The sequence below is a fragment of the Prionailurus bengalensis genome, chromosome C1, assembly GCF_016509475.1.
Source record: "Prionailurus bengalensis isolate Pbe53 chromosome C1, Fcat_Pben_1.1_paternal_pri, whole genome shotgun sequence".
Taxonomy (NCBI): domain Eukaryota; kingdom Metazoa; phylum Chordata; class Mammalia; order Carnivora; family Felidae; genus Prionailurus; species Prionailurus bengalensis.
The window spans coordinates 211193565-211220284 of NC_057345.1; the positions used below are offsets into that span (position 1 = coordinate 211193565).

At 44.0% G+C, this 26720-nt stretch overlaps 1 protein-coding gene across 4 annotated transcripts in view; it reads right to left on the reverse strand.

The window, feature by feature from the left end:
- Positions 1-26720, reverse strand: part of COL4A4 (collagen type IV alpha 4 chain) — a 135198-nt gene that overhangs the window by 93293 nt on the left and 15185 nt on the right. For all 4 annotated transcript variants that reach the window (XM_043578010.1, XM_043578009.1, XM_043578011.1 and 1 more), the window contains 3 exons: positions 23083-23241; positions 19861-19903; positions 15917-15994 (listed from right to left, as the gene is read on the reverse strand). In XM_043578010.1, coding sequence (XP_043433945.1) covers positions 15917-15994; positions 19861-19903; positions 23083-23138 — 177 coding nt within the window. In that variant the 5' untranslated portion in view covers positions 23139-23241. The remainder of the gene's footprint in view (positions 1-15916; positions 15995-19860; positions 19904-23082; positions 23242-26720) is intronic.

The window sequence follows — 26720 nt, forward strand, 5'->3', positions numbered from 1 at the left end:
GGCCAGGCCCAGACACAGGACCGATGGGAGAGGTCTTGGAGGCAGGAGCCCCAGGTGCCCTGATCTAAAGACAATAACGCCAGAATATTCACAACAATATTATTTACAATAGTAAGAAAAACTGGAAGTCCTATAAAAATCCGCCCATCTGAGATTGATAGAATAGACTTTGGTACCTTCAAAAAAGGAACATTATGCAGCCTGTCTTGGCCTGGGTGCTTCAGAATCAAAGCATAGGGCAAGAAGTCAATGCAAACCGTTTGTTTGAGATTTGAAGGAGATAGGGTAAGGAAGCAGGGACGTGACACAGAGAAGGGAAGACGGGAAGACAGGGTGTGGAATCAAGCCAGTCATTGAGACAGTTAGGGACCATCGGAACAAGTCCCAGGTGAAAACCATGCACGCACCTGGGGCGCTTTCTGTTATTTATTTATTTATTTATTTATTTATTTTTAGTTTTTATTTATTTTTTAAGTTTTTACTTATTTATTTATTTAATTTATTTAAGAAAGCACCAGTCGGTGAGGGGCAGAGAGAAAAACCCGTGCAGAGCCCAATACAGGGCTCGAACTCACAAGCCCTGAGATCATGACCTGAGCGGAAGTAGGAAGCTTAACCGACTGAGCCATCCCGGTACTCCAGTTAGCAGTTACTGGTAAACCACTTCTCTTACCGAGCAGAACCAGGACGCAGCCCCGCACCCAACCCGGATTTACCACAGACACTCCGCGAACCTGAAGACTCTGCTCCAAAAGCACTGAGCGGCCTGAGTTGCCTGCCAATAGCGACCAATCAGGATGAGCTCCTTCCGACCAATCAGAATGAAGCCCTTCCAACCAATCAGGGCGAGGCACTCCCCCCCCCCCCGTCCCCACCCCTCCCCCCCCCCCCCCAGCTCCCTCATTAGCATCCTGGAATGGGAACCCGAGCCAGAACATTCTCCCTGCAGGCAGGGCCTTCTCTTTGCTCACAGAGGCCTGCCCAGCCAGTCTCTGTTGGTGCTTTGTGTCCCTGTCACTCAAGCTGCAGCCCCAAGAGAGCTTTGGCTGTGCCTTTGGTTCTGGGGTCCAGCCTCGCTTCTACTGTTGGGCCCAACAACCCGACTCCGGTAACATGACCAGTGGGTCACGAGCTCTCCCCAGAGCGGGCACTCCCGGAGTCAGGGTAGAGCTCACACCTCAGAGCGACCCACTCAAGAGGGAGGAAACTGCGGTGTTCACCTCCTCGCTGGGGGACCACGGTGCCGGGTGCCTGCTGCCAGGCGGGTACCTGGGGCTCTCCCAGAGCCCGCAACGAATGCAGAGAGCGGCGGCTGGAACAGGCCCGCGGGGAACGTGTAAGGCCTGCACATTAAAGACAGCGAGCAGGGCTTTGTGAGCGGACACAGATCACCCTCATGATGCTCCTGAGGAAGACACAGTGACTGAACATCCAGGCTCTGCAGTCAGCCTCCTGTGTTGTAAGCCCAGGCCCACACTAGCTGTGTGACCTAGGGCACGTTTCTTAGCCTCTCTGTTCCTCAGCTTCTTTATCCGTCAATGGCCAGTGGACATAAAAAGAATACTGCGCGGCAAGTGTTTATAGCATCGTGCCTGGAACCGTAATGCAAACTACTGTGATTACTCTTATTATACCTACTTCATTGTTCAAAGGGGTCAAAACAAGCTGTATGTCATATGATCCCACCTGTAGAGAAACAAATGGGCATTTTCTCGAAATATATGTTTATAAAGGAACATTTCTTGAAGGATATACAAAATAGCATTCTGTCACGTCTCAGCAGGGAAAATGCAAGCCAGGGCAATATGTTCTTTACCAACAGCGAATGTGACCTTTATAATAAAGATGAGTTACCATTTCTCTTTCATCATGAAGTCACGGACTCAACAAACATTATCAACAACCTTTACCATCTGCCTAACCTTAACAAATCAAAATCCTACTTCATTTGAACTTTCCCTTCTCTTCATGCTTTTTCATCATCATAACAACTATTTATTGAGTATCCGTAAAAATACTAATAAAGCTTAGGATTTTCAAGGGAGCTTGAATGTATAAATCTGTGTTATTAAAAAGACAACAATAAAATATAAAATGTAATTATATAGGCACAAATCATTTGGGGGTATTTTGTGGGCATATCAATTTAAATATTGCACAAATTGTAAACAACAATCTAAAAGATAAACAATGACTTCAGCTACCTCTTTCCCTTTCTTTTTTTCTTTCTTTCTTTCTTCTTTCTTTCTTTTCTTTCACCTGCGTTAATTACTTTTACTTGGTAAGATTTCCTAAATATAAGACTCAGAAATTAACTGCCTTTTCATGAAGTCTGGGAATTATCTTTTCATCTGATAGGTAATTTACAGAAAACCTGCTAAATTATCTTTTGTGAATGCTGTACTTTACCATAACGTAACGTTTAGAAACAAAAAAAAAATTGTATGTTTAAACATTAACTGAGAAAGAGACAGCCAATTAACTGCCTATAAATCTCTTTAATGTGCTTCATTCTGGACACGCAAGGCCGGATCCAGTGAGTTAATGGAACTTTGCGGAGAAAAAAAAAAAAAAAAGAAAGAGTAGAAGTGTTTCACATGGTCGTAAGAATGATAAAACTCCATTCAGTACAGAAATGGGTCCTGATGTGAGAAGGTGTCATCCCAAATGCTTTTAAAATAAAACAAGGAACGGTTATTTACATTATTAAAACTCTGGACCCCGTGCCCCCCCTCCACCCTCACCCATCTGTTACACTGATTTCCTCACCATTTCTGAATAAGCTCTGTTCTTTCACAGACTTGGTATCCTGTCTCAGAACTGTCCCTCCCACTCCCAAGGTCGTCTTTTAGTGCTCTCGTGGAAGGACTTCCCAACCTCCTGCCCTCCCCCAAGCCGCCCTTCAGAACTAGATGCCTCTCGAGATGCTCCTATAATAGCATCCCTCCCCTGCCATAGTGACCATCTCTTTATCCCCCTAACCCCATATCTGCTAGACCATGAGCTTCTGGGGGGCATAGTCTATGTGCCCAAGACTATGATGGTAGGAAAGGCAATAAATAATAAACTAATTTGAACAGTGATACAGTCAATGTTTCCACACTGAGGTGAGCAAAACACAACCCCACACCGTGAGCAATGGCCCTAAACACAGCGATGTTCACATCTTCTTGTTGAGATAGAACACGGGTTTTGCTGTGCCTTCATTTCAACGGCAAAATAACCTCTACTTTGCAGGTGGAAAAGCTAGCATAAAATATTAAATGCCTACTTATTTACAGATGCTGGGGAAAGCTGTGGTTTGTTTTTATATGGAGTGCTGTGTGTTTTTTTTTCTCATATTAACAGGTAATTCCTTATAGGATAAATTTTTTAAAGAAATACACCAAACCTTGTACCACAGTATTAAACCTATCAGAAAGCTACTCATGAAATTTTTCCAAACCCCAATCTCTGAAATAGTCATTGCTAGTTCATCCAATTTGAGTAAATTATTTATCCACAGCAACATAGAGAATAACTCCAATATCCTTAAACTGTTTCATATAAAAGAAGGGGTCAGTTAAAAAAAAAACTATGTTTACAAGTAAATATTTGGGCTTACTTATTTATAAGGCTATAGTGGAATTAACTTCAGGATCAACAGACTTAAATAACAAACCCATAAGAGACACTTCTATAACAAGAGATTCATTAAATAATCAAAAGAATTTGGCATCTTTAAAAAATTTTTTAAAGAAATCTTTTCTTCCTAACTATGCACCCTCCAACCATGAACAATAACATGATATACAGTGGATTCAGGCTAGTAAAAAAAAAAAAAAAAAAAAAAGCCCAGTGGAATGAATGCCTTATTTTCAGATGTAGTTTTCCCTGATCTATCTACTGATCTTTCTTTTTCTTTCTTTCTTTCTTTCTTTCTTTCTTTCTTTCTTTCTTTCTTTCTTTCTTTTCTTTTCTTTCTTTCTTTCTTTCTTTCTTTCTTTCTTTCTTTCTTTCTTTCTTTCTTTCTTTCTTTCTTTCTTTCTTTCTTTTCTTTCCTCTTTTCTCTTCCCTTTCCTTTCCTATCCCTTTCTTCCTTCCTTCCTTCCTACCTTCCTTCCTTCCCTCCTTCCTTCCTCCCCCCTGCCTTTCTTCCTTCCTTCCTTCCTTCCTTCCTTCCTTCCTTCCTTCCTTCCTTTCTTCTATGTACACAGAACTGCCTCTGTGTTTCACAACTTTCAGCCAGAGACCGTGAAATCAGAAAAGATGCACCAAATCCAGAAATGACAATCATCTTGCCAGCTGAGGAAACTCTGGCACGCTGTGTGATGCCACAAGCCATCCCCTTCTTCCTCCTCAAAGCCCAGGCTGACACCGTGTCATCAGACGTGCTATGTGTGCTCCGACTGAGGCCACAGAACAGTAGTCTCCCGGGCCAGCTGTACAAATAGAGGATGAAGGTGATCACAGTGGACAGTCACCCCACCCTCTGGAGCTGGGGCATTCCTTCAGCATTCTGTCACTTGTTAGTCATCTGTATCAGGCACGGCTCTTGAGCAGGGCTAAGATCAAATTACTTTTATTTCACAACTTGGTAGAACCGCACCAACAGACGGGAGAATATGTACACGGCCAATACCAAGATCTTCAACTCAGCCTTTTGGGCTGCCCCGGATGTGTTCGCTGCCAGGGACCAGACCCTTTAGGGAATGACAAAAAGCTAAGAAACCCTCTGTCATGTTAGCAGTATGAGAATTGGGAGAAGTAAGTTCAGAGAGTCGACTGCAAATACATATCCTGTCACATTTTCCCTGCAACAGCTTCCTGATCCTGCCTAACCAGAAGTTCAATCAGTGCAAAGAAGTAAAAATAAATGTTTGTTCCTTTCCTCCTTCATTAATGAATAAATGAATATGAAAGGTGCTTTTATTATACTAATGACACATGCATTTCCAAATCACCCTTGGTCTCTAAGACCGTGAAGGTGATCATCAAAGTGCCCAGTGACCATCATGTGATCATTGTGTGCCCACCACTCTCCATACCTTGCTTCATTTAATCCAGCCACCAACACTGAGAAACATGAATTATTATCCCCCGTATAGATGAGAAAAGTCTATTCAGGGGTATAACTTGCTCAGACTCACATACCTAGTGAGTTTGCATTCAAACCTGCATCAGTCAGGGGCTCTCCCAAACCTCTCCTCTTCCCACTGCCTCAGCCTGGCGGAGTGGAGGACCCATGCACTAAACCATCCCCACACCGTGCCTGCTGCGACACGCCCATTGCTTCAGGCCTTGTCTTGTTTTTAAACTTCATATCTTAATGTATTCTGTGTTCTTTTATAAAGTTTCTTCAGGAAATAATACTACTCATCAAATTAATTAAAGACCTCTATTTCTGTCGTTCTCAAGTCCAATTTTCTAGTCTTACCCTATACGCCCAACCATTTTCTAGACACCTTCTTGAACCTTCCTCCTCTGCTAATTCGCACTCATCATGTCAGAACTCAGCTCATCATTCCCATCATTTCCCCGCACTCCACTCCTGTCCCCAGACCCATCAGGTGGCAACTTTGTTCCTTCATGTGAGCTCACCATGCGGCTCTCCATGTCCACCCTTGGCCAAGGCTGTCATACCTCCCTTAACTTGAATCTCACGTGTCTGTCTTACTGTCATCTCCCTGCAGAGGAATCCGTCCGCTGTCGTGGTCTTGTCATCTCATGTGGGTCACCCAAGCACCAGCCTCCCTCTCTTCCTTCATTCCAGGCTTCTACCCACATCCACATACAACTGTCAACTCCCCTGCGATCTTCTCTTGCCTGTGTCACTGCTTTCATCACCCTCTGCAATGGGGACAGTCGGCCTTCCTCTACCCCAGCCAACCCTACTCCCTGTAATTTCCACACCTCCTCCTTCTGCTCCAATCACACGTGTGCCTCCTATTTGCCTGAAGCAATGGCAGCCTTTCTCCATCGGTAGTTCCTATTCTATCTTCTCAAAACCATGATGGTGGTGATGGTACCAATGGCAGCAGCTACCATTCCCTGAGCAGTTGTTCTAGGCACTGACTCCTGGGATCCTTACATCCATAAGGTCACCCGTGGGGGGCGCCTGGGTGACTCAGTTGGTGAAGCATCCATCCGACTCGGTTTCAGCTCAGGTCATGATCTCGCGGTTTTGTGGGTTCAAGCCCCGCGTGGGGCTCTGTGCTGACAGTGCAGAACCTGCTTGGGATTCGCGGTCTCCCTCTCTCTGCCCCTCCCCTCACAAGCACGGTCTCTGTGTCTCTCTAAATAAACTAAAAACAAATTTTTTTAAAGAAAAAAAAGTCACCCTGTTTCTACTTTTCTGTTTCCCAAACAAGGAAGCTGAGGCTCAGAGAGATGAAGCCAGTGACCAGAGGCCACTGACTATCACCTGGGGAAACAGAGATTCGAACCCAGGTCCCCTGACTTCAGTTGCTGCTTCTCTTTTACCCCAGTCCTGATCAATCTCACTCTCGGAAGAACTCTCCTGTCCACCCTAAAATACCACCTAAATAGACTCTTCACCTATTTTTCATTATTGTTTCACGCATGTTACTTTAATTAATATCTGCTTGGGGTGATGTCTTCTGGTAAGCTTTTTGGGGTCAGGGATCCGTGCACATTTTATTACTACCCAGGACCTTGGCTACCGCCTTGTGTGGTATATATTCTAAACATGAACTCGGAGAGTACTGAATGGATTAAGACTTTTATAATTAAAATGAACAGTTCAGCGTCGCCCTTCCTGCCTTTTTAATGCTTGGCTGTAATTCAAAGATTCATCCACTAGGCGACACCATAACATTACTTAAACCCTCCAAGAGGACTACGCAGGTAGCATAAAATCCTTTAACTGAGTGCCTCCAAGGTCTCTCCCTACCTATAACGGGAAAAACAATGGATAACATGAATGGTTATTAAAATAAATAACAAAAAAGTGTTACTCAAGGAGTAGAAAGTCCAAGGAGACCAGACCGTTGTGGCAGAGTATTTTCTTGTACCTTAAGATCACCTCACCTGTCAATGAGAGCATCCGCTGGCCCATTTAGCCTGGAGTGACACTGACTCTGGATTTGCAGCTGTGTTCCCAAGAGGCTGCATGGCACAGTGGAAAGAGCACGGCTCTGAGAACCGGAAGATAGGGCTTTGCCCCTGAGCAATAAATAAATCCACGTCTTGAACCTGGTCATCACAGAGTGGTTTTCCCATTTTTAAAAAAAAAAAAATTTTTTTTAATGTTTATTTTTGAGACAGAGAGAGACAGAGCATGAATGGGGGAGGGGCAGAGAGAGAGGGAGACACAGAATCGGAAGCAGGCTCCAGGCTCTGAGCCATCAGCCCAGAGCCTGACGCAGGGCTTGAACTCACGAACCGTGAGATCACGACCTGAGCTGAAGTCGGACGCTCAACCGAATGAGCTACCCAGGCGCCCCGGTTTTGCCATTTTTAAAAATGGTGTAAGAGCAGCCCAACATCACACATCTGCCGTGGGAACTGAATGAGGCAGCGTGGAGAGGCCTGGGTAGGCTCCCGGCGGAGCCAGAACCAGCTGGACCTTGCTTCCTCTTCCTGGCTCTGTTCTCCTGGTGTCCCTGCCCCTTGCCCTCTCTGTGTCTTTCTCCTGTGTCTTCCGTGCCGGCCCCCTTCCTCCTGGTTGGGGGGGGGGGGGGGATTCCCCACAGGGTTGCCCTGGCCCTCTTCTCACTTTCTCTTGGGCAAACTTGACCTTTTCCATGGAGTTAATGGCATCCAACGCTGAACAACCAACCCCTCCACTTTCCTCCCTAGCCCAGACTTCTCTTTGGAGCCCTGACCATATTCAGTTGACCTCTGGCTCTACAAACCCAAAATGGGACTCGTAGACACACGATCATCCCCCCCGTGTGCTCCTCGGCCTGAGACCACTGCCCACACAGCTGTACACACTATGCCCGCCTTCCTCCACTGTCACCCTCGCTCCTATCAACCCTGCCTCCCAAACATTCCCCCACCTCTTCACGCACCTGCTTCCCCCACCTCTTCACGCTTCCCCCCCACCCCCGCAAAGCAATCTCACCTCCCACCTGAGCGACTGCAGCAGCCCCCTGACGGGTTTTCCCTACCACTGCCCCCCAATGTACACACACTATGTTCTCCAAACAGCAGCCAGAATGATTTTTTTATACCGTAAATCCACCTGCTTCCACCCTTCTTAAGATCCTTCAGAGCCTTCCTTCTTAGACTGAAGGACCTGTGTCTGATTTTCCAACTGCACCTCATGTCACCTGCCCCCTCACCTACTCCAACCAAATCTTTCTGGCCACGTTCCAGTCCCTCAGACATGCCAGCCTGCCTCCTTCTCACTTCAGGGTCCGAATGGAGGCTCTTCCCCCAGGGTCTGCACGGAGGCTGTTCTCTCTGCCCAGACATTTGCAGTAGGTCGAATGGTGGCTACAAAAAGACATGTCCCCGTCCTAACCCCTGGGATTCGTGGACATTGCCTGAGATGGCAAAAGAGGTGCTAAAGTTAAGGCCCTTGAGAGGAGGGGGTTATCTTGGATTATCTGCATGGGCCCTCTAAATGCCATTACATGTACCCTTGTGAGAGGGACGCAGAGGAAGATGTGACACAGAGGAGAAGGCAGTGCGAAGACAGAGGCGGGGACTGGAGTGACAGGGCCGTCAGCCAAGGAAAGCTGGTGGCCACCAAAAGCTGGGAGAGGCAGAGAAGGAGCCTCTGCTGGAGCAGAAGTACAGTAATGGTGACACCTTGCTTGTGTATTTCTGGCTCTAGAACGTGCAAGAAAAATATTTTCTGTGGTTTTAAGCCACTGAGCACATGGCACTTCATTATGGCAGCCGAGGCACTGACACAACAGGCTTTCAGGCCATCACTAGGTAGCCTCTGATTCCACTGCTGTCTCTGCCCTGCCCCCCACCCCCAGGCTCCCATATGAAACCGAGTTAGGGGACCACATTATCCCTGGGACAGAGCAAGGACGCAAGCTCCTAACAGTGCCCGGCACTCCTGAGGCACCCAGAAATAATGACCAGAAGGTGAATCTCCTGCTGGATGAGCTCCAGGCCACAAGGACTTCATTCTGGATCACCGGAGCCTCACAATGCCAGGCCTGCATTGCTAGCCCTGAGTTCTCACCAACAACAAGACTGTCTCCCCTTTGGTAATGACCTTGATCCACTCAAGTTCAGCGTAGTCCCACATTTGCTGAGCTCTGCGGCCGCCTGGCCTCAGTTCATGCTGGGTCGCAGAGTTCAGCAATCGTCGTTGCCATGGAATTGAACTCCACATGAGGAGGCCAAAGGCTGTGCTGCAAATCACTGGCAATTTAATGAGATGACTGATCAGGGCAGGTACGCCAATACCTACCAGACCCAACCTGTCACCAGGATTCCCTGGTGAGGCTCGGGACACCTGGCCTGGTTGCAAAAACAACACGTCCTACAACACAGTAGGCAAATATAGCTTGTTTTCCCTCCTTCCTTCTGAAGCACAAATGCTAGGTTTAGAGCGAGAGCTCTGTCAGCCTACTGAAAGCCCTGTTAGCGGCTGGAGTCATCCTTCCATACCAATACGAGCTACCACTGGTTAGTTCTACGACTGTGATTATTGATAGGCCAGATAGTAGAGAGTGATAGGCACGTCCAGGTTTCCCACACCCTGTTTGGAACTACTTCCTCAACCACCTGCCATGGAAGATCCATTCTTTTAACGTTTGCAAGTTTTTCATTCTTCAGAACTCAAGGTTAATATTCCTGACCGGGGAACGCTTTAACAAGCAAAGCCCAAGTTGGAAACCGGCAGCTGGTGGGCTAAATTCTACTGGGAGATTTGTCGGTAGGCAGTGTTTTCTCCAAGTCTGGATTCGGATGCCTTTGCACGACAAATGCCCTGTCCAGCTCCCCACAGTCCCCAAGGTGGACGTCCCGTCCCAGGACCCCTCGCTGGGGTGTCCTTGGAAAGCACCTGAGTCTCAGGCAGGGCTTCATTACTCAGAGAACTCTCCAGCAGAGACAAAATGAGCTGGGGAGTTTGTTTTTGGAGGAGAAAGATGTGGAAGAAAAATAAAGCAGAACCAAAACTCTAAGGGGGTGGATGACAGATCAAATTCGTCACTTGTCATTGGACTCTGCTTCCACCAAAATACAACATCATTGACTTATGTGTGCTTTGGGACCTCAGAAGAATTGCTCTGTACCATTTATCAGTTATAGACTGTTTCACAGTTATAGACTATACTAGAATACAGCTGTGTGAGGGATAAAGGGATCGGGTTCTAGAACTTTGTGTGCAAATAATTTAATGGTTAAAAATGTTAATAATTAAAATCTCCCAAGTAAATTCCATTTTTATCATGGAACGTAGGCTCTTAGGAGCATGAGGGACAAATGAATGATATTGTGGGGGAAAATACTTGTGCATTTTTTTTAGTGACTTAAAATTCCCCAAGGAAACACTGATTTGCTAATGTGTGATCTCAGCTTTCAAACCAGGAAGGAAAAAAAAAAAACCAAACAGGTCTTGAGTTTTACACTATTTGGCTTCTTTGCATAAAAGTCAAATTATACAGTTCTTAATAGAACAGTTAACAATTTAATAGTTGGTAGACTCCATTCAATGAAAAATATGGACATATTTTCTATTTGATTCTGGAAAATGCTACAGAACGTGTCTTTATCATCATGCTAGTTACTACAATGGATCTTGTAAAAAGTCCCATATAGTCTATAAAGACACATAATTCTCCCTGCAAGGAGACAACCATCAAAAACCTGAAGATTCCTTCACTGAAACTGGCAAAGAAAATCTTAAAATCTCAGCCAGTGCCAACCTCATTCATATCCTCAAAGAGGGACTATTAGGAGGTTAGGGGAAATGTCAGGGCATAGCTGCAAAATATTTTGGAAGGCAACTGAATAGCTGCTATATGCAAATGGCCATGCCTACCTCACAGAACCGGAGGCTGTTAGAGCCTGGAGGAACAGAACCAGCCAGATAGGATAAACCCTTATTTGTCACCTGAGGCTCTCAACCAGAAAGAAGGCACAGGGGTTCCAGTCTCCCACCCTCGACTGAAGCTCTTTCAAGGATGCTCCTGGACTGTTTAATGGCACTGTTCAAAATAGTTATCTCTGGCCCTACTTGAAACCTCATGGGAATTTGAGCTTATGTGAGATTGCACATTTAATAACAGGTTTCAACAATGCGTGTGCGGGTGAGGGAGGGGAAGACTGAGGTGGGAGACTCCCTACTAACCCTGCTCCCCGCTTCTCTTAGATGTGGCAGGTATCCCCGGAAGCACGCTACAGGCCAGCGTGGCCACCCACTCAGGCTCCCAGTCCTGCCCAGGCTGGAGACTTAGTTTTCACGTATTGATTTATGTGCACTAACTGCCTGCTATGTTTCCACTGCGGACCAGGAGCCAGCAGAAGCATTTTCCAGGTGTCCACGTGACGACCTTGAAGGGTGTGTGCTGGTAATCTCATGAAGAGGGTCGTGTGCACCGACGCTCACACCCAAACAGAGATACAGGCTGGGGTGCAAGCAGTAAAGGGAAGGGGCCCAGGGTCCTGCCAGGGGCCTCAACACTGGCTGGGAGGAGCTGCGGCAGGGGGGGAATGCTTTGGGAGAGCTGGAGTCTCCACCGAGCTCCTTGGGGAAGGCAGGAGAAACAGAGGCAGAGCAGAAGTGGGAAGACAGCCCAGAAAAGGGGAGGCAAGCGAGAATATTCGGATTATGCTCCAGGGAGAGCCGATGGCCCACGTGATGCAGCAGGAGAGGCGCAAAGGGGAAGCGTGTTGATCGCCGGTGGAAACACATGGTTCTGCCAGACTGCGGGCCTCCGGGGTGCACTGATGAGGCTGAACTTCACTCCGTCAGAAGTGAAGGACCCCCCCTTGGCTCCCTGCCTCAGATGCACCCCAGCTGTACCTCAGGCTCCAGCCTGAGTCTAGAGTTCCAAGCCCAACCCCATCGTTCCACTGCACAGGGCCAGCGTCGATCCAGAGACAGCAGTTTTGATTTGGGGCTTAAACGACTCACTCAGGCATGAACCCCTAAAGGGGGAATCATTTCCTTCTTAGGAATGCCTGGCTGAGCCACTAGCAGGCTGCACCGTCTCAGGCAGATCCTCGACCCTCCGGGACTGTGTGGATTCCTGTCTCTCTAGACCCCCTCGAGCTGTCACTGCAGCTCCCGAGATGGTATGTGAGTTGGCTGCTTGCTGAGTACTTGCGAGCACCCACCTCCCACCCCACCTGGCAGTTATGCGCAAGCCAAGCTCCCAAACTCCCAGCCGGACGTCGCTGCCAGCAACTTGCAGCCTTCATGTGGGAGCCATCTGTCTCGGAAAGGGCAAGGGTTGACCAGCGCTCCGCGTTCTGTTCTGCCTGACCACCCAGCAACAGGGACCCAGACCGCAGAGTGCAGTCTATCCCCTGAGCCCTCATCACCCCCGGCACTGGAGACTGTGTTAGGGGACGCAAGGTGCATTGCTCGTGATTGCGGAACACCCGAGGAAACAGAAGAGACAGCACTCGTGGTGTAAATACCAGGAAACGAATGCTTGGGCAGCTCGAAGCACCCGCCCGAGTTCACAAGGTTATGATGACGGTCTGGCGTTTGAATGTGAGTGTGCAGGCACCGATGTTCGTGATCACGGGCCAAATGCTAAAACTGAAGTCAGACACCAGGTGGGGTTTCCACCTCTTCCACATACGAGTGAGTTATTAAAACTCGTGGAAATCCAGGCTCCTTGTATTGAAAGATGAAAATATTAACCCCATCAGCCTCACAGAGCTGTTGTGGGAGGAGAGCAGGGTTTGTCCACTCAGCACAGGTAAGTTTTTGGTGTGGGGGCTGTTCTGTGCATTGGGGGTGCCAAACCGCATCCCTGGCCCGTACCCACGAGATACTGTAGCACCCTTCCCCCATCCAGTTGTGACAACCAACAAATGTCTCTAGACCTCGCCAGATGTCCCGACCAAAACAATTCTCGGGCTTATTTACATCAGAGCCTTATCCAAGCAACTGTTCCCATTTGTTTTGCGATGCCCCCATTAGCATCCTCTCAAGAAGCTGATCCATTTTTCTTGGGTCTCAAACTCAAAGGGTCTTAAAATTTAGATGCACTGATTTCTTTCTCATTTATACAATCTTGGTATGTTTATATTAAAAATCACAGGAGGGGCACCTGAGCGGCTCAGTCAGTTAAGCATCTGACTTTGGCTCAAGTCATGATCTCACGGTTTGTGGGTTCGACCCCGTCTGGTTCTGTGCTGAAAGCTCAGAGCCTGGAGCCTGTTTCAGATTCTGTGTCTCCCTCTCTCTCTGCCCCTCCCCTGCTCATGTTCTGTCTGTCTGTCTCTCTCTCTCAAAAATAAATAAACATTTAAATAATTTTTTTTAAATCACAGGAAAGCCAGGCTTTCCCCCCCACCCCCGAATAAGGCATACATATACGTAAAAAAGGCACTTCTTAGATTGCTAGCTTTCAGTGTCTTTAGTTTTTAAAAGAATTTTTATTGAGATGTAACTGACATATAAACGTAATATGAGTTTCATAATTTGATATGTGTATAGATTGCAAAGTGATCACCACGATAAGTTTAGTTAGCATCTGTCCTCACACAGTAACTTTTTTTCCCCCTTGTGATGATAACTCTTAAGATCTACTCACAATAACCTTCAAATAGACCAGATAGTATTATGTACTATATTCATCATGCTGTACAGTATATTCCCGGGACTTATTTATTTTATAACTAGAAGTTTGCACCTCTTTTTTTTGAATCATGTCATGAAAGCAGCTTGACAAATCTCAAGATAGGGGCGCCTGGGTGCCTCAGTTGGTTAAGCGTCTGCCTTTGGCTCAGGTCATGATCTCAAGGTTTGTGAATTTGAGCCCCGCATCAGGCTCTGTCCTGATAGTGCAGAGCCTGCTTGGTATCCTTATTCTCCTCTCTCTCTTTCTCAGCCTCTGCCCTGCTTGCACTCTCTCTCTCAAAATAAATAAACTTAAAAAGCAGTTTAAAAGAAATTTTTTAAAGGAAAAGAAAAACCTTAAGATAAATTCTGAGCTCCAAAGTTTTTGAAGTATTAAAGAAACAATGCAGTTTAAGCAGGAGGGGATTTGCCATAATTCATGCTCTGAAAGTTAGCTGGTTTCAGGAAGAGAGCTCAACACAGGAGCCGCTTGCATACTGCACACGTATCGTGCAGAGAGAAAGCAAAGCTATGGGAGAAATATATGGCCCCTTCCCTCAGGAGAGGTCTTGCCTCCTTGTAGACTGGTCATCCCTGAACTGTGCTTTTTGAGCGTTACTCCCTATAGAATCAATGGGAACATGTTGCAACAGAATCACTGATCTGACTCAAAAACTGTCCAAAGTTTCCAAAGCAAGTTTCTCTTTTCTTGTAAGATGGCGGGAGTATTTTTAATCCAAAGAATTGTTTGATCTACTACGCCAGCACAAGTGAGCGGGTGGGCCGCCAGCTGCTGCTATCAGAATATAAGGGAGACAGAGGTCCATAAATGTTCAAGTGACCCGTCTACAGTAGCCAAGAGGGCTCTTGTGCCTTTCGGGGACAGAGAACGTAGTGTAGTCACCCAGAGCCCCGTCCTGGGTGGACTTGAGTAACAGGCTACACCTCTCTGAGCTTTGATCTTCTGCCTTGCAAAGTCGGCACGCTGAGATAGTAAGAGAGTAGCCGTGAGGAGTCAGGGACCTAAAGCGTTTGGAGAACACAGATGGTGTGCGGCACATAAGAAGCACACAAGAAATGCAGCCATGCACAATAGATGCATACAGAACACTATGCCCATGTGACTTCAATAGGTGCTATCCAAAAAAGAGTCTTGTAGTCCAATGTCTGGATATACCACTTTAGATAAGTTTAAACAAGGTTTCCCCCGCCTCACTACACTACTTCTCAGAGCCTTTAAAATGCTTATATGTTGGGGCACCTGGCTCATGACTTTGGCTCAGGTCATGATTTCACGGTTTGTGGATTCAAGCCCTGCATTGGGCTCTGTGCTGACAGCTCACAGCCTGAAGCCTGCTTAGGATTCCCTCTCTCTCTCTCTCTCTCTCTCTCTCTCTCTCTGCCCCTTCCCTGCTTCACTCTGTGTCTCGCTCTCTCTCAAAAATAAATAAACATTAAAAAACAATGCTGATATGCAACCTGAGTTTCAGGATGGCGACCTAGCATGTACCATTTGGCACAGGACCCTTTTTGCATAAGGCAGTTCACAAGATTAGTGTGGTATGAAGCATTGGGTAAATCACAACTTGCACCTCTAAGCTTGATGCCTAGTGTAATAAAACTGGGATGGCTTATCAGAATGTACAGAACTTTGACTGTAAAACAGAAACATTGACAATTATCAGAACATGCTAAGAATCTGGGACTACTTAACGTTAAGTATTCACAATGGCTCAAATTTCAACATGCTGCCCATGTTGACTTTTTTCCTAACATTTTACTGTGGTAAGGACACTTAATATGAGATCTGCTCTCCCAACCAATTTTTTAAAATATGTTTTAATATTTGTTTTTGAGAGAGAGAGAGAGAGCGGGTGAGGGGCAGAGAGAGAGGGGGACACAGAATCCGAAGCAGGCTCCAGACTCTGAGCTGTCAGCACAGAGCCAGACACGGGGCTTGAACTCATGACCTGTGAGATCATGACCTGACCGAAGTTGGGCGCTTAACCGACTGAGCCACCCAGGTGCCCCTGCTCCCAACCAATGTTTCAGTGAATATGACATTATTGTTGACTCTAGGTAGACATCCTACAGCAGATCTCTAGAGCTAACCCATCTTGCATAACCAAAACTTTATGCCCACTGATGAGTAACTCCCCATTTCTTCCTCCCACTGCCCATACTGATTTTTACATCACTTACCCGAGACCCTTTTTCAGGAAAGCACTGGCAAACTGAGCAATCTCTTCCTCCGCAAGGCCCAATAAACTTCTTTCCACTCTGGAAAGTGAAGCATCTGGTTTAGTAAACTGGTATTCCTTGCTTAGCTGGGTACACGATATTTAACTTCTAACAAGCATCTCGGTTTACCTAACTGATGGGAATTCCACAGTATACCTTTACCTTGGAAACCTCGAAAAGAAAACACTCATGTTGATACATAAAAAGGCAAAGAACTTCCATTGTGGCTCGATAAGAGTGTGAGAAAAATAAAAGTTTACATGAGCTGGCATTGAAAAAAGCTCCCTTCTGAGGCCACTTTTTTTTTTTTAGCAAGAATCTTCTGTGATGTCCTTCTCCTGGCAAGACCTCATTTACTAAGTTGTGAACAATCTTAGAGTGTAAACTATATGATTAGGAAAACTGTAAGGACACAATGGTGTCTCACTTCAATTATAAACTTGGCTGCTTTTCAGGATGCTCTTGCTTCCCCTCCAGAACCATCAAGTCCTTCCTGGTCACTGCTCCCGTCACAGCCTTGGATTTTCACACGAAAACTGTTTCCTGCAAACTGCTAAAACTCCAAGATGGTTCCTCTAATGTGTCTCTCAACCAGAAAGCTCCTGAACTTGAATAAGGCGAGCCCTTCCCCACTTCTCACTAACCTCTCTCCAACATTCTCTTTAGAGAGTTTCTCCACATTCACATGTTTTCTTAACTTTCATGCTTCTTCCAAACACACACACACACACACACACACACACACACACACACATGCACACACACACACGCTCTTTAGGAAGAATCAGGCCCTTGTTCTCACAAATCCTCATTGTCTATATCCAGAGTCATCTGTCACTTCAATACAAAAGCATAATCCCAGAATAACTGTTTCCATAAGTAGATCCCTTAACAACAAAACAGCCACCATGATGCACCTGCAGTGACAATGACAATGAACACTGACCATTCCTTCAGAGCCTGGGGCGGTGGGTTGGGAAGAACTAGTGGCAAAAACAGCTCTAGATGCTACGAGCTGAGAGTGTGGACAGGAATATCAGAAAGGCACCAGGGATATACTTCGCCTAGTTCATGATCTCGCCTGGTCCAGCCCTCACTGTAACACTTATGTATTACCCACACATTTCTATGACTGATAGATCTTTTTACATTCAAGGCTATAAACATGAGTCTTTACACCAAAGCATAATGGGGAAACATACAACATTTGAACCAATACTCACAGTTCAGTTGGAAAACAAATATGTATACCTACACACCAATGTACATAAGTATGCATGGAAGGACATACAAGCAGGTGTACATATGAATACACACATGTGTAATCATGCACATATATATGAGAATGTGTATGGGAGGAAAAAGGATCTATCCCGAATGTATTTATTTTTCAGTCACACAACTTAGACCTCTTTTTTCTAGAAAAAAAAATATGCTCAGACACATCCCAAAAGAAAAATCTTTAAATTAAGCATTAATAAAAAAAGACATTTTTATAAACAAAATTCTTTACAGTCATTGAAAGTATATAAGAATGTGAACCTTTACAAGAGTTAAGTTAAAAAAAACTGTATTTGAAGTTTCCAAAATAGATGCCTCTTGAGTTTTAAGTCACATTGTTATCTATGAATGCAGAACCATCAAGTTCAAAACTCTGATAAGGTGACGAAAAAAAAAAAAAAAAGGTTAAATGCCCAGGTCCAGGACATCATGAAAACACTTTAAAGCAACTGGTCTGAATACTTGGGTTCATTTAAGGTTGGGACTCATTACTATGTGTCCAGTGAAATATCAAAACAACCAGAGAAAGAAGGTCAGTTGATTAGCTGGCTTGATAATAAAGACAAGTTTGTTCTTTTATTGTTTTTTTTTTCTTAATTGTGCCAACCATCACAGAGATGTTTGTAGCATCTGAAAATTACATTTCAGGAAAGAATTGGTGTAAGATAAATTAACAGATTCTAATTAAAAAAAAAACAGAAATAGTCACATATAAAGCTTTGGTACTGATAAAAGAAAAAAGCAAGAGGTAATTTTAGGCTCTAAGAAGTTTTTGTACGTTAGATATAGCCCAATAAATACCACTTTAGGGGAGGCATTCATAGAGGGAAAATATGTGCCACAAAAACAGACTGTATGAACCCATTTGAAAAAGATAAATACTATGGCTCACACCAAGGCAACATTCAAAGTATAAACCATATTCACCGGAATACACTGATGTTCTCCAAAACTAATGTCATTCTTCAAAGAGGAAAAAAAAGAAAAGTTCCTGTTTTAGCCCAGATATTTTTTAAACAAACGTATGTTGAATAAAATGTTTATGAGGTACGTTATTAATTTCTAGATTAATAACTGGTCCTACATTCATACCTCTATTTTCTTTTTTGAAAAACAACATTTGCATGTGATAAAAAACTCAAACAGGGCAAAAGAGTATAATGGGGAAAGAAATTTTCTTTTCCAGCCCAGGCCCTCCCATTCCCTCACCTAGAGGCAATCACTCTCCTCAATCTGTTTCTGGGTAGTTATGAGCACTTTCACACCAGGAACACATATGCACACACTCACATACACACACGTGCACGCACACCCGCCCACACACACACTTTTTGGTGATTTGAATCTTGTTTTATTTTTACCCAAATGGTATATTTCTCTGTACCTTGCTGCCTTCACTTAGATGCCTTCAAAGTCATTCCAAGTTAATAGAATCGCTCTTCCTCACATGAAGTACTTGTTTAATCTGTCCTTCTTGATGGGCCGTTAGCTACCTCCCTTCGTTACTAAACACTACAATATTTTTGTGTGTTTTCTTTATGCGCAAGTCAGTATAAACATATATAATAAATTCCCAAAAGGAAACTTCCTGGGTCAACAGGATTACACATTTGAAATTCTGAAGGATAATGCCAAATTGCCTCCCATAACTTTTGCATCAATTTATATCACTATCTTTAAAAGACAACTATAGTATCGCAACTTTGGTGTGAAATCTCTAATATCTCTGCACAGCACAACCTGATAGGAGGGTCCAGGCTAGATGAGTCTTTGTTTCAATAATTTTTTTTCCCACGTATGGAACATAAGAAACAAAGGAAGTGAAATTTAAGACTCTGTAGGCTCTTCTAATGGGGCGGTGGCGGGGGAGAGAATATGATACAAAAATAAACTTAGAGAAATCAAGTAAAAAGAAATCCAGACACATATCTCAGTGTGTTTCCATTCTTACTTCAGATGATGCTCTCAAATGCATGGGACTAAGTGGTACACGGCATATCATCCTACTTGGGGAGAGCTTCTGATTCCTCTCTGGTCCTGACCAGTAGGAAAAGGAGAACAGAAAGCAACTTTCTATTTTGATTTGCCTTGAAAAGACCCATGTTAACTGAAATAACAGAAACTGGATTGGGTAAATCCAAGCCAGAGAAGATGGCAGATGGGGATGTGCTCACTAGGGTGACTTAACCCGTTCAGTTATCTCAAGATCTGAGTTACTGGCAGTCCATAGCGTGATTTCCCAGAAATGTCTGGGGTTGGGTTTAATAACTCAGATTCCTCAGTGGGAAGCAGAAGAAAGAGATCTTATTACAGAATATTCTAGGCTTATCCTTCTCCAGAGTTAAAATGTTCACATGTAATCTTGTATTTCTTGATTTAATCTTGAAGTAGGCCAGCCGCTTCCAGCCCCCCTTCAAAAAAAGATTTTAACACAGGGTAATGTTATAAAATGAAGAAATCCCCAATACCTGGGCAATTTGGTAAGCAGTTTTGAGTGTGGAAAAGAAACCTTAGAGTTCACCTAGTCCAGCCTTTCATTTTACAGATGAGAAAACTGAGTCCCACAGACAAAAAGGCTTATAACAAGAATAATGCATGCAATCAGAGCTAATTAATGTACTTACCGCATATACGTGTTGTACAGAAAACAGGATAAGTATAAGCAACCTACGAAACAGCAAAAATGCAGATTAACATAAACTGTTCATTTTCATGCAAAACAAACTAAAAAGAGAAAGAACAAAAGAAGAAATTCCAGGCTTTTTTTTTCTAATAGGCCACTGTCATCAGTGACAAGATAAATGTTACTCTCTCTCTGCTTGTCATCATTATCTTCCCTCTTGCTATTCAGTCAAGAAGTACTCACACCCCTTTAGTGGGGTCCTCACTGGGCTGGGTACCCTGGGGACACTCTGAAGGTGAGACTGGATGGGTAGATGAGGGAATGGAGATGACTCTCTGAGTGAAATGTAGATGAGTGAGGGAAGGAGGCAGCTCAGTGTATCCTGGATGCCATTAAGTGGAACCAACTGGAAGGAGGGAGGAGGGAAGAAAATCTAATGGACTGGGGAGATGATTTGGAAAGGAAGGAAAATAATATGAATCAGCTAGGGAAGAGTTAAGTGGTTCAGGGTCTTGTAAGGGAGGCAGAAATCCACTGGGGATAACATCATAACTATAAACAAATTTTAATAGAGAAGAGATACAACCATAAAAGACCATTGTTATGGACCAAATGTTTGTAGCATCTCTCTGCCCCCCACTGCCCACAAATTTATGAGTTGAAATCCTCACCCTTTATAATGGTACTAGAAGGTAATGCCTTTGGGAGGTGATTAGGTCACAAGAGTGGAGTCCTTATGAATGGGATTAGTGCCCTTTATACAGGGACCCCAGAGAGCTCTCTCTCCCCCTCTTTCCACCATGTGAGGACAAACCAAGATGTCGGCAGTCTGCAACCTGGAAGATGCTCTCACCAGAATCCACTGCACTGGCACCCTGATCTCAGACTGCCAGCCTCCAGAACTGGGAGAAATAAATTTCTGTTCTTTGTAAACCCCCTGGTATGGTATTATTCCAGGAGCCCAGTCTGACTGTGACAACCACTAAACATTCACATACATCTGCCTTGGGCTTATATTGGTCAAAGAGCTTTCATATTCACCATGTCATTTAATTCTTAAACAGCTCTGATGGATTTGGGGACTCAGGTCACATCATTCCCAGGGATGAGAGGAGAGCTGCCGTCCAGCCAGACTCAGGCTGTGATTTCCCGCCAGCTCTGTCCTTTTTCCTAAGTAGAGTCTTCTGTCTGAAACCCACGTCCTAAGTGAGCCTTCTTTCTCCACACTGTCCCCCTCTCATGCTGAAATGCTGAGAAACATTATAGAAAGCTGCAGAGTCGTGCCTCTGGACGAGACCCAGACTAGGAGATTGGGGACTGGGGCAGGCCGAGCCCATGCTTACTGGCTACCCCCCACTGAGGTCTTCCTTCTCCCCAACCCTGCTGTTGGAGTTCATGACAATGCCAACAAAGGTAAGGTTGGCATTTCAGTGAAGCATCTAAGTAATTAAGAGAATAAAAAGTTGAAAGATGTGTTAAACATGGGATAAAATGTTTTAAGTCAAGTATTTATAACTACCGTTTGCTAATTGGGCCCTTATCACTTTGGACATTTGTAAATAAGTACATGTTACATCCCATACTGGTTTTGGCCATCCCCATATATATAGTCTCATTAAAACTGTAGTTAGGGATGGGGATGCCCGGGTGGCTCAGTTGGTTAAGCATCCGACTTCGGCTCAGGTCATGATCTCACAGTTCATGGGTTTGAGGCCCACATCAAGCTCTGTGCTGACAGCTCAGAGCCTGGAGCGTGCTTCGTATTCTGTGTTTCCCTCTCTCTACTCCTCCCCCCACCCCTCAAAAATAAATACACTTAAAAAAAAAAAAAAAAACTAGGGGCGCCTGGGTGGCTCAGTCGGTTAAGCGTCCGACTTCGGCCCAGGTCATGATCTCACAGTTAGTGAGTTTGAGCCCCGCGTTGGCCTCTGTGCTGACAGTTTAGAGCCTGGAGCCTGCTTCAGATTCTCTGTCTCCCTCTCTCTCTCTGCCCCTCCCCCACTCATGCTCACACTCTGTCTCTGTCAAAAATAAAGAAACTTAAAAAAAAAAACTGTAGTCGGGGCATGTTTTTTCCACATTTTGCACAAAAGCAAACTGACCCAGAAATGTTGGGCAGTGTCCTCAATAGCTTCCTGGAAGGGGGCAAGGACGGATGCCGTTCGGATCAGTGCTCAACCTCTCTTGTCCTTCCTTCGCCCTGTCCTCTGATAGTTCCTCCTGCTGCTGTGTGTATTGAAAAAAAGGCAATTCTTTTTTTCTTTTAAAAAACCATTAAAATTAAGACTATTTTGCAGTTTCCTCCCCATCCACTCCAAATAAGTTAGATTCTCCTGTAGCCCTGAAACAAATCCATTCTTCCTACCACTCTCTCATGCATACATATTCATCGGCCTCAAAACTTTTCTTATTTTTCACTATTTACGACGTTGCTGTCTTAACTCCCAATGTCTTTTTTGGTCCCTTCTGACAATAGCATGTTAGTTTCCTACCAGCCCCATAACACATTACCAAGAACTTGGTGGCTTAAAACCAACAGGAATTTGTTATGTCATGATTCTCCAACATGGGTCTCACTGTTGAAAACCAAAGTGGGGGCAGGGCTGTGTTCCTTCTGGAGGCTCTGGGGGAGATTCAGTGTCCTTGTGTTTTCCAGATTCTGGAGGCTGCCTGCATTCCTTGGCCCCTGGTCTCCTTTCCGTCTTCAGAGCCAGCAATGGCTGGTCACGTCAGTCTCGTCCCTGTGACCTGTTTCCATTGTCACATCTCCTTTGCCCCTCACCCTCCTGCTTCCCTCTTTCACTTCTAAGGACCCTTGTGATTACACCGGACCCACCCAGATAATCCAGAATAAGCTCCCTAAGGTCAGCTGATTAGCAAGTTTAATGTTATCTACAAACATAAATCCCCATCACCTGTAACAGACTGTATTATCAGGATCCAGGGATTAGGATGTGGATACCTAAAACCTAGTAAGAGGACAAGAATCTGCAGCCTTTAGATGAATGTCTTTCCCATTGGCGATGATGTGGGTGTAATTCAGGGAGAGTAGAGAGAACTGGTGTTTAATAAAAATGAATCACAAAATAGCAGGCATAATGGATAGGTTTCTGGAACACTTTGGCCTCTTGACACATGAAACGTTTAGACAATTCATAACTGTAAAACCAAATTTAGGAGAAATTATTAAATATAAGCAAGTTATCACACAGAGGACACTCACCAGGGATCTGTGGCCAATGGCTTGATCCACCTGAATGAGCACTTTATTGACGCCATGTGCCTGGATTACTTCACAGTCAAGTCTTGGTACTTAAAAAAAATTCTGTCAGGTTTCTCTTCTCTTCCAGAAGACTCTCACTTGTAAGTGGGGTGCTATGTCCTAGGTTTAAAGTTTGTATATGTTAAATATAGATACATCTCTTAAAACACAATATGCTTTATAATGTTGAAAATAATTACTTTCATTATTCGCAGCAATGGAAATATTTTCTAAGGGGGGAGTTCAACTTTTTTTGACAAAACAATCTTAGTGGTAATAAAACTGAATAAATACCAATTTTTATTCTTAGAAATAAAAACACTCTCCAGTTATTTGTGTCATAAATATATTTTTGAGAAATGAAATATAGATGTATATAATGCTTGTATAAAAATTATTGCTTCATTTTGTTAAGAGGCATTTTCTCCTATTTAACATTTGCCCTTGAAAATCCAAGTTAAAATTCACTTAAGTGCATTTTTTTACTTTTTGGAACTAGGAATGGGACCCTTTAGTATAGAAACATATACTTTTCACGCACACAGCAAACACATACGAAAATATTTTTATGTCAAATGGTTTCCACAGTTGTGGAAAACACTTTGATGGTTCCTCAAAAAGTTAAATGCAGCATTACCATAAGACCCAGCAATTCCACTCCCAGTTATAACCAAGAGAATTGACACTATATTCATGCATAAACTTGTACATAAATATTCATAATAGCCAAAAAGTGCAAACAAGCAAAACGCCCATCAACTGATGAATGGATAAGCAAAATGTGCTACTTCCACACAAGAGATTTGGCCATAAAAAGGAATGAAGGACTGATACATAGATGAACCTTGAAAACATCATGTTACGGGAAAGACACATATGGTATGATTTCATGTCTATGAAATAACCAGAATAGGCAACTCCACGGAGACAGAAAGTAGAGTAGTAATTGTCAGGGGTTGGAGGAGAGAATTGGGAGGTTTCTTCTTGAGACTATGGAATGTTCTGGAATTAGATAGTGGTGCTGGTTGCACATGAATATACTAAAAAACACGGAATTATGAACTTTAAAATAAGTCAAACAGTGACTTTATTTTGTGAATTTTATCTCAAAAAAAAGAGAACACATATGATTCAAAAAATTCTATATCTTTGATTAAAAAAGGTATAGATATTATATAAAAAGACCTGGCCTAAAGGAATGTCTTGATGCTGAAATGTCTTCAAATGGAAATTTTTTGATTTCTGGATGAAATCTGGATAAACTAATTCAATGCTGTGTTCATGGAATACCAGTTCCCCATGTAAGTGGTAGAACAACATTCCTTGATACAGTTTGAAAGTTAGGTAGAAGAGGAATCACTTTGAGGGACCGGATCATTTCCCATCCCCAAATCCATCATTCAAAACAATGTTTTTTGGGGCGCCTGGGTGGCGCAGTCGGTTAAGCGTCCGACTTCAGCCAGGTCACGATCTCGCGGTCCGGGAGTTCGAGCCCCGCGTCAGGCTCTGGGCTGATGGCTCAGAGCCTGGAGCCTGTTTCCGATTCTGTGTCTCCCTCTCTCTCTGCCCCTCCCCTGTTCATGCTCTGTCTCTCTCTGTCCCAAAAATAAATAAACGTTGAAAAAAAAATTTTTTTTTTAAAAACAATGTTTTTTTTTTTTAATTTTTTTGTTTATTTATTTTTGAAAGTGAGAGAGACAGAGCATGAGTTGGGGAGGGACAGAGAGAGACACACACAGAATCTGAAATAGGCTCCAGGCTCCAAGCTGTCAGCACAGAGCCCGACACAAGCCTTGAACTCACAGACCTCGAGATCATGATCTGAACTGAAATAAGATGCTTGCTTAACCAACTGAGCCACCCAGGCACCCCTCCACATTCATCATTTTAAATGTGTTTTTTTAGCTGCATACTGGAAGAAAATCTCAATAAAACAAACTATTGATTTAGAAGGAATACACAAATTGGTTTGAATCATTCAAAAGGTACTCCATTGGGGCACCTGGGTGGCTCAGTCGGTCAAGCATCTGACTTTGGCTCAGGTCATGATCTCACGGTTCATGAGTGGGAGTCCCGCATCAGGCTCTGTGCTGACAGCTCCAAGCCTGGAGCTTGCTTCAGATTCTGTGTCTCCCTCTCTCTGCCCCTCCCCGCCCATGCTCTCTCTCTCTCTCTCTCTCTCTCTCTCTCTCTCTGTCTCTCAAAAATGAATAAACATTAAAAAAAAAGGTACTCATTATTTTAAACAGATAAGAAATAGTCAAAAAATTAAAGAAAACCAGGGATATTTACATTTAACCACAAAATAGATACATCATGCAATTAATCTCTACGCATATTGTGATAAAGGGCGTACAAACAGGGATTTTATTAAAATAGAGTGTTTTTGCAGTCACTTTCAGACAAGAATGCCTGATCATGGTCCTAACACTTAGGAGTTTCTCAATACATTTTGTAACTGAATGACCAGATGGCTGGCTGGTTGGGTGGATGGACAGATGGGCCAATCCGCAGAAATCCAACTGGTCTCCCATTAGTGAAAGGACATCGTTAATTGGGAGCAGCCAATGCACCCTCATCACCATGCACTTAGTAAGCTCTGTGACAATAGGGATTTTGTCTCTTAATTCACCGTTATCCCCAGGGCCATAATCGTGCCTGGAATAGAGTTGGAGCTTAATATATATTCATCGGATGAATGAATTTACAGAATATACTTTGGGCTAATCAAATGTATTTAACGGAGAATGTAAGATAAGGCCAACTTTGAATACACATGAGGTGATGGAGAAAGGAAGAAAGAGGGCCATGGAAAGAGGGATCGTTACAGCCTTGGGGGAAGTGGAGAGGCATGGACACTAATTACACCTTGGACCTTCTGCTAAGAGTGCTGGGCACATCAAATCACTTCCTTCACCACAATTCAGTAAGGAAAGTATTAGTTCAGTTGTGAAGGAAAACCAGCTTGGGTCAGTTTAAGTAACTGGTGCAAATTCACAGGGCTAATAAATGGTAGACCTGGGGGGTTTTGACTCCAGTACGGATCCCTTCTGCCATTCGACACCTAAGCATAGCAGGCTGTAGATGTCTGCTCTGACACTCCCCCTAAGAATGTTTTTTAAGTTACACACACCCCCTTTTCATTTTTTACGAGTTAATATCTAAACACTTTCATCTTCTCTTTAAAGGTGCTAAAAGTATAATTTGGAACATTGTACGTGGTGACTTATAAAACAAAACGAGTTGCAGCCCTACTCTGACATAGCCAATGGACCATCATAATCATTCTAAGGATGGTTCTTGCCACCATCAGCTTAAAATATGTGCACAACAAGTTCTCAACCAGCTAGAAATTTTACCTCATTTTCATTCTTGAACTAATATTTCCATTTCATCCCCCACATATATCCTAGTGCAGCGTATTTTTATACTTGGAAATTCTTATATAGATTACCTTACTATGCTTCTCTGTGACAAAAATATGTATATAAACTATTTTTTTTATTCCCTATGATCACAAATCTCTAAGTCATAGATGTTTTTGCCTCAATGTGTTTATCATTATGATGATAAGTGGTATATAATCCCCCAAAACCAAA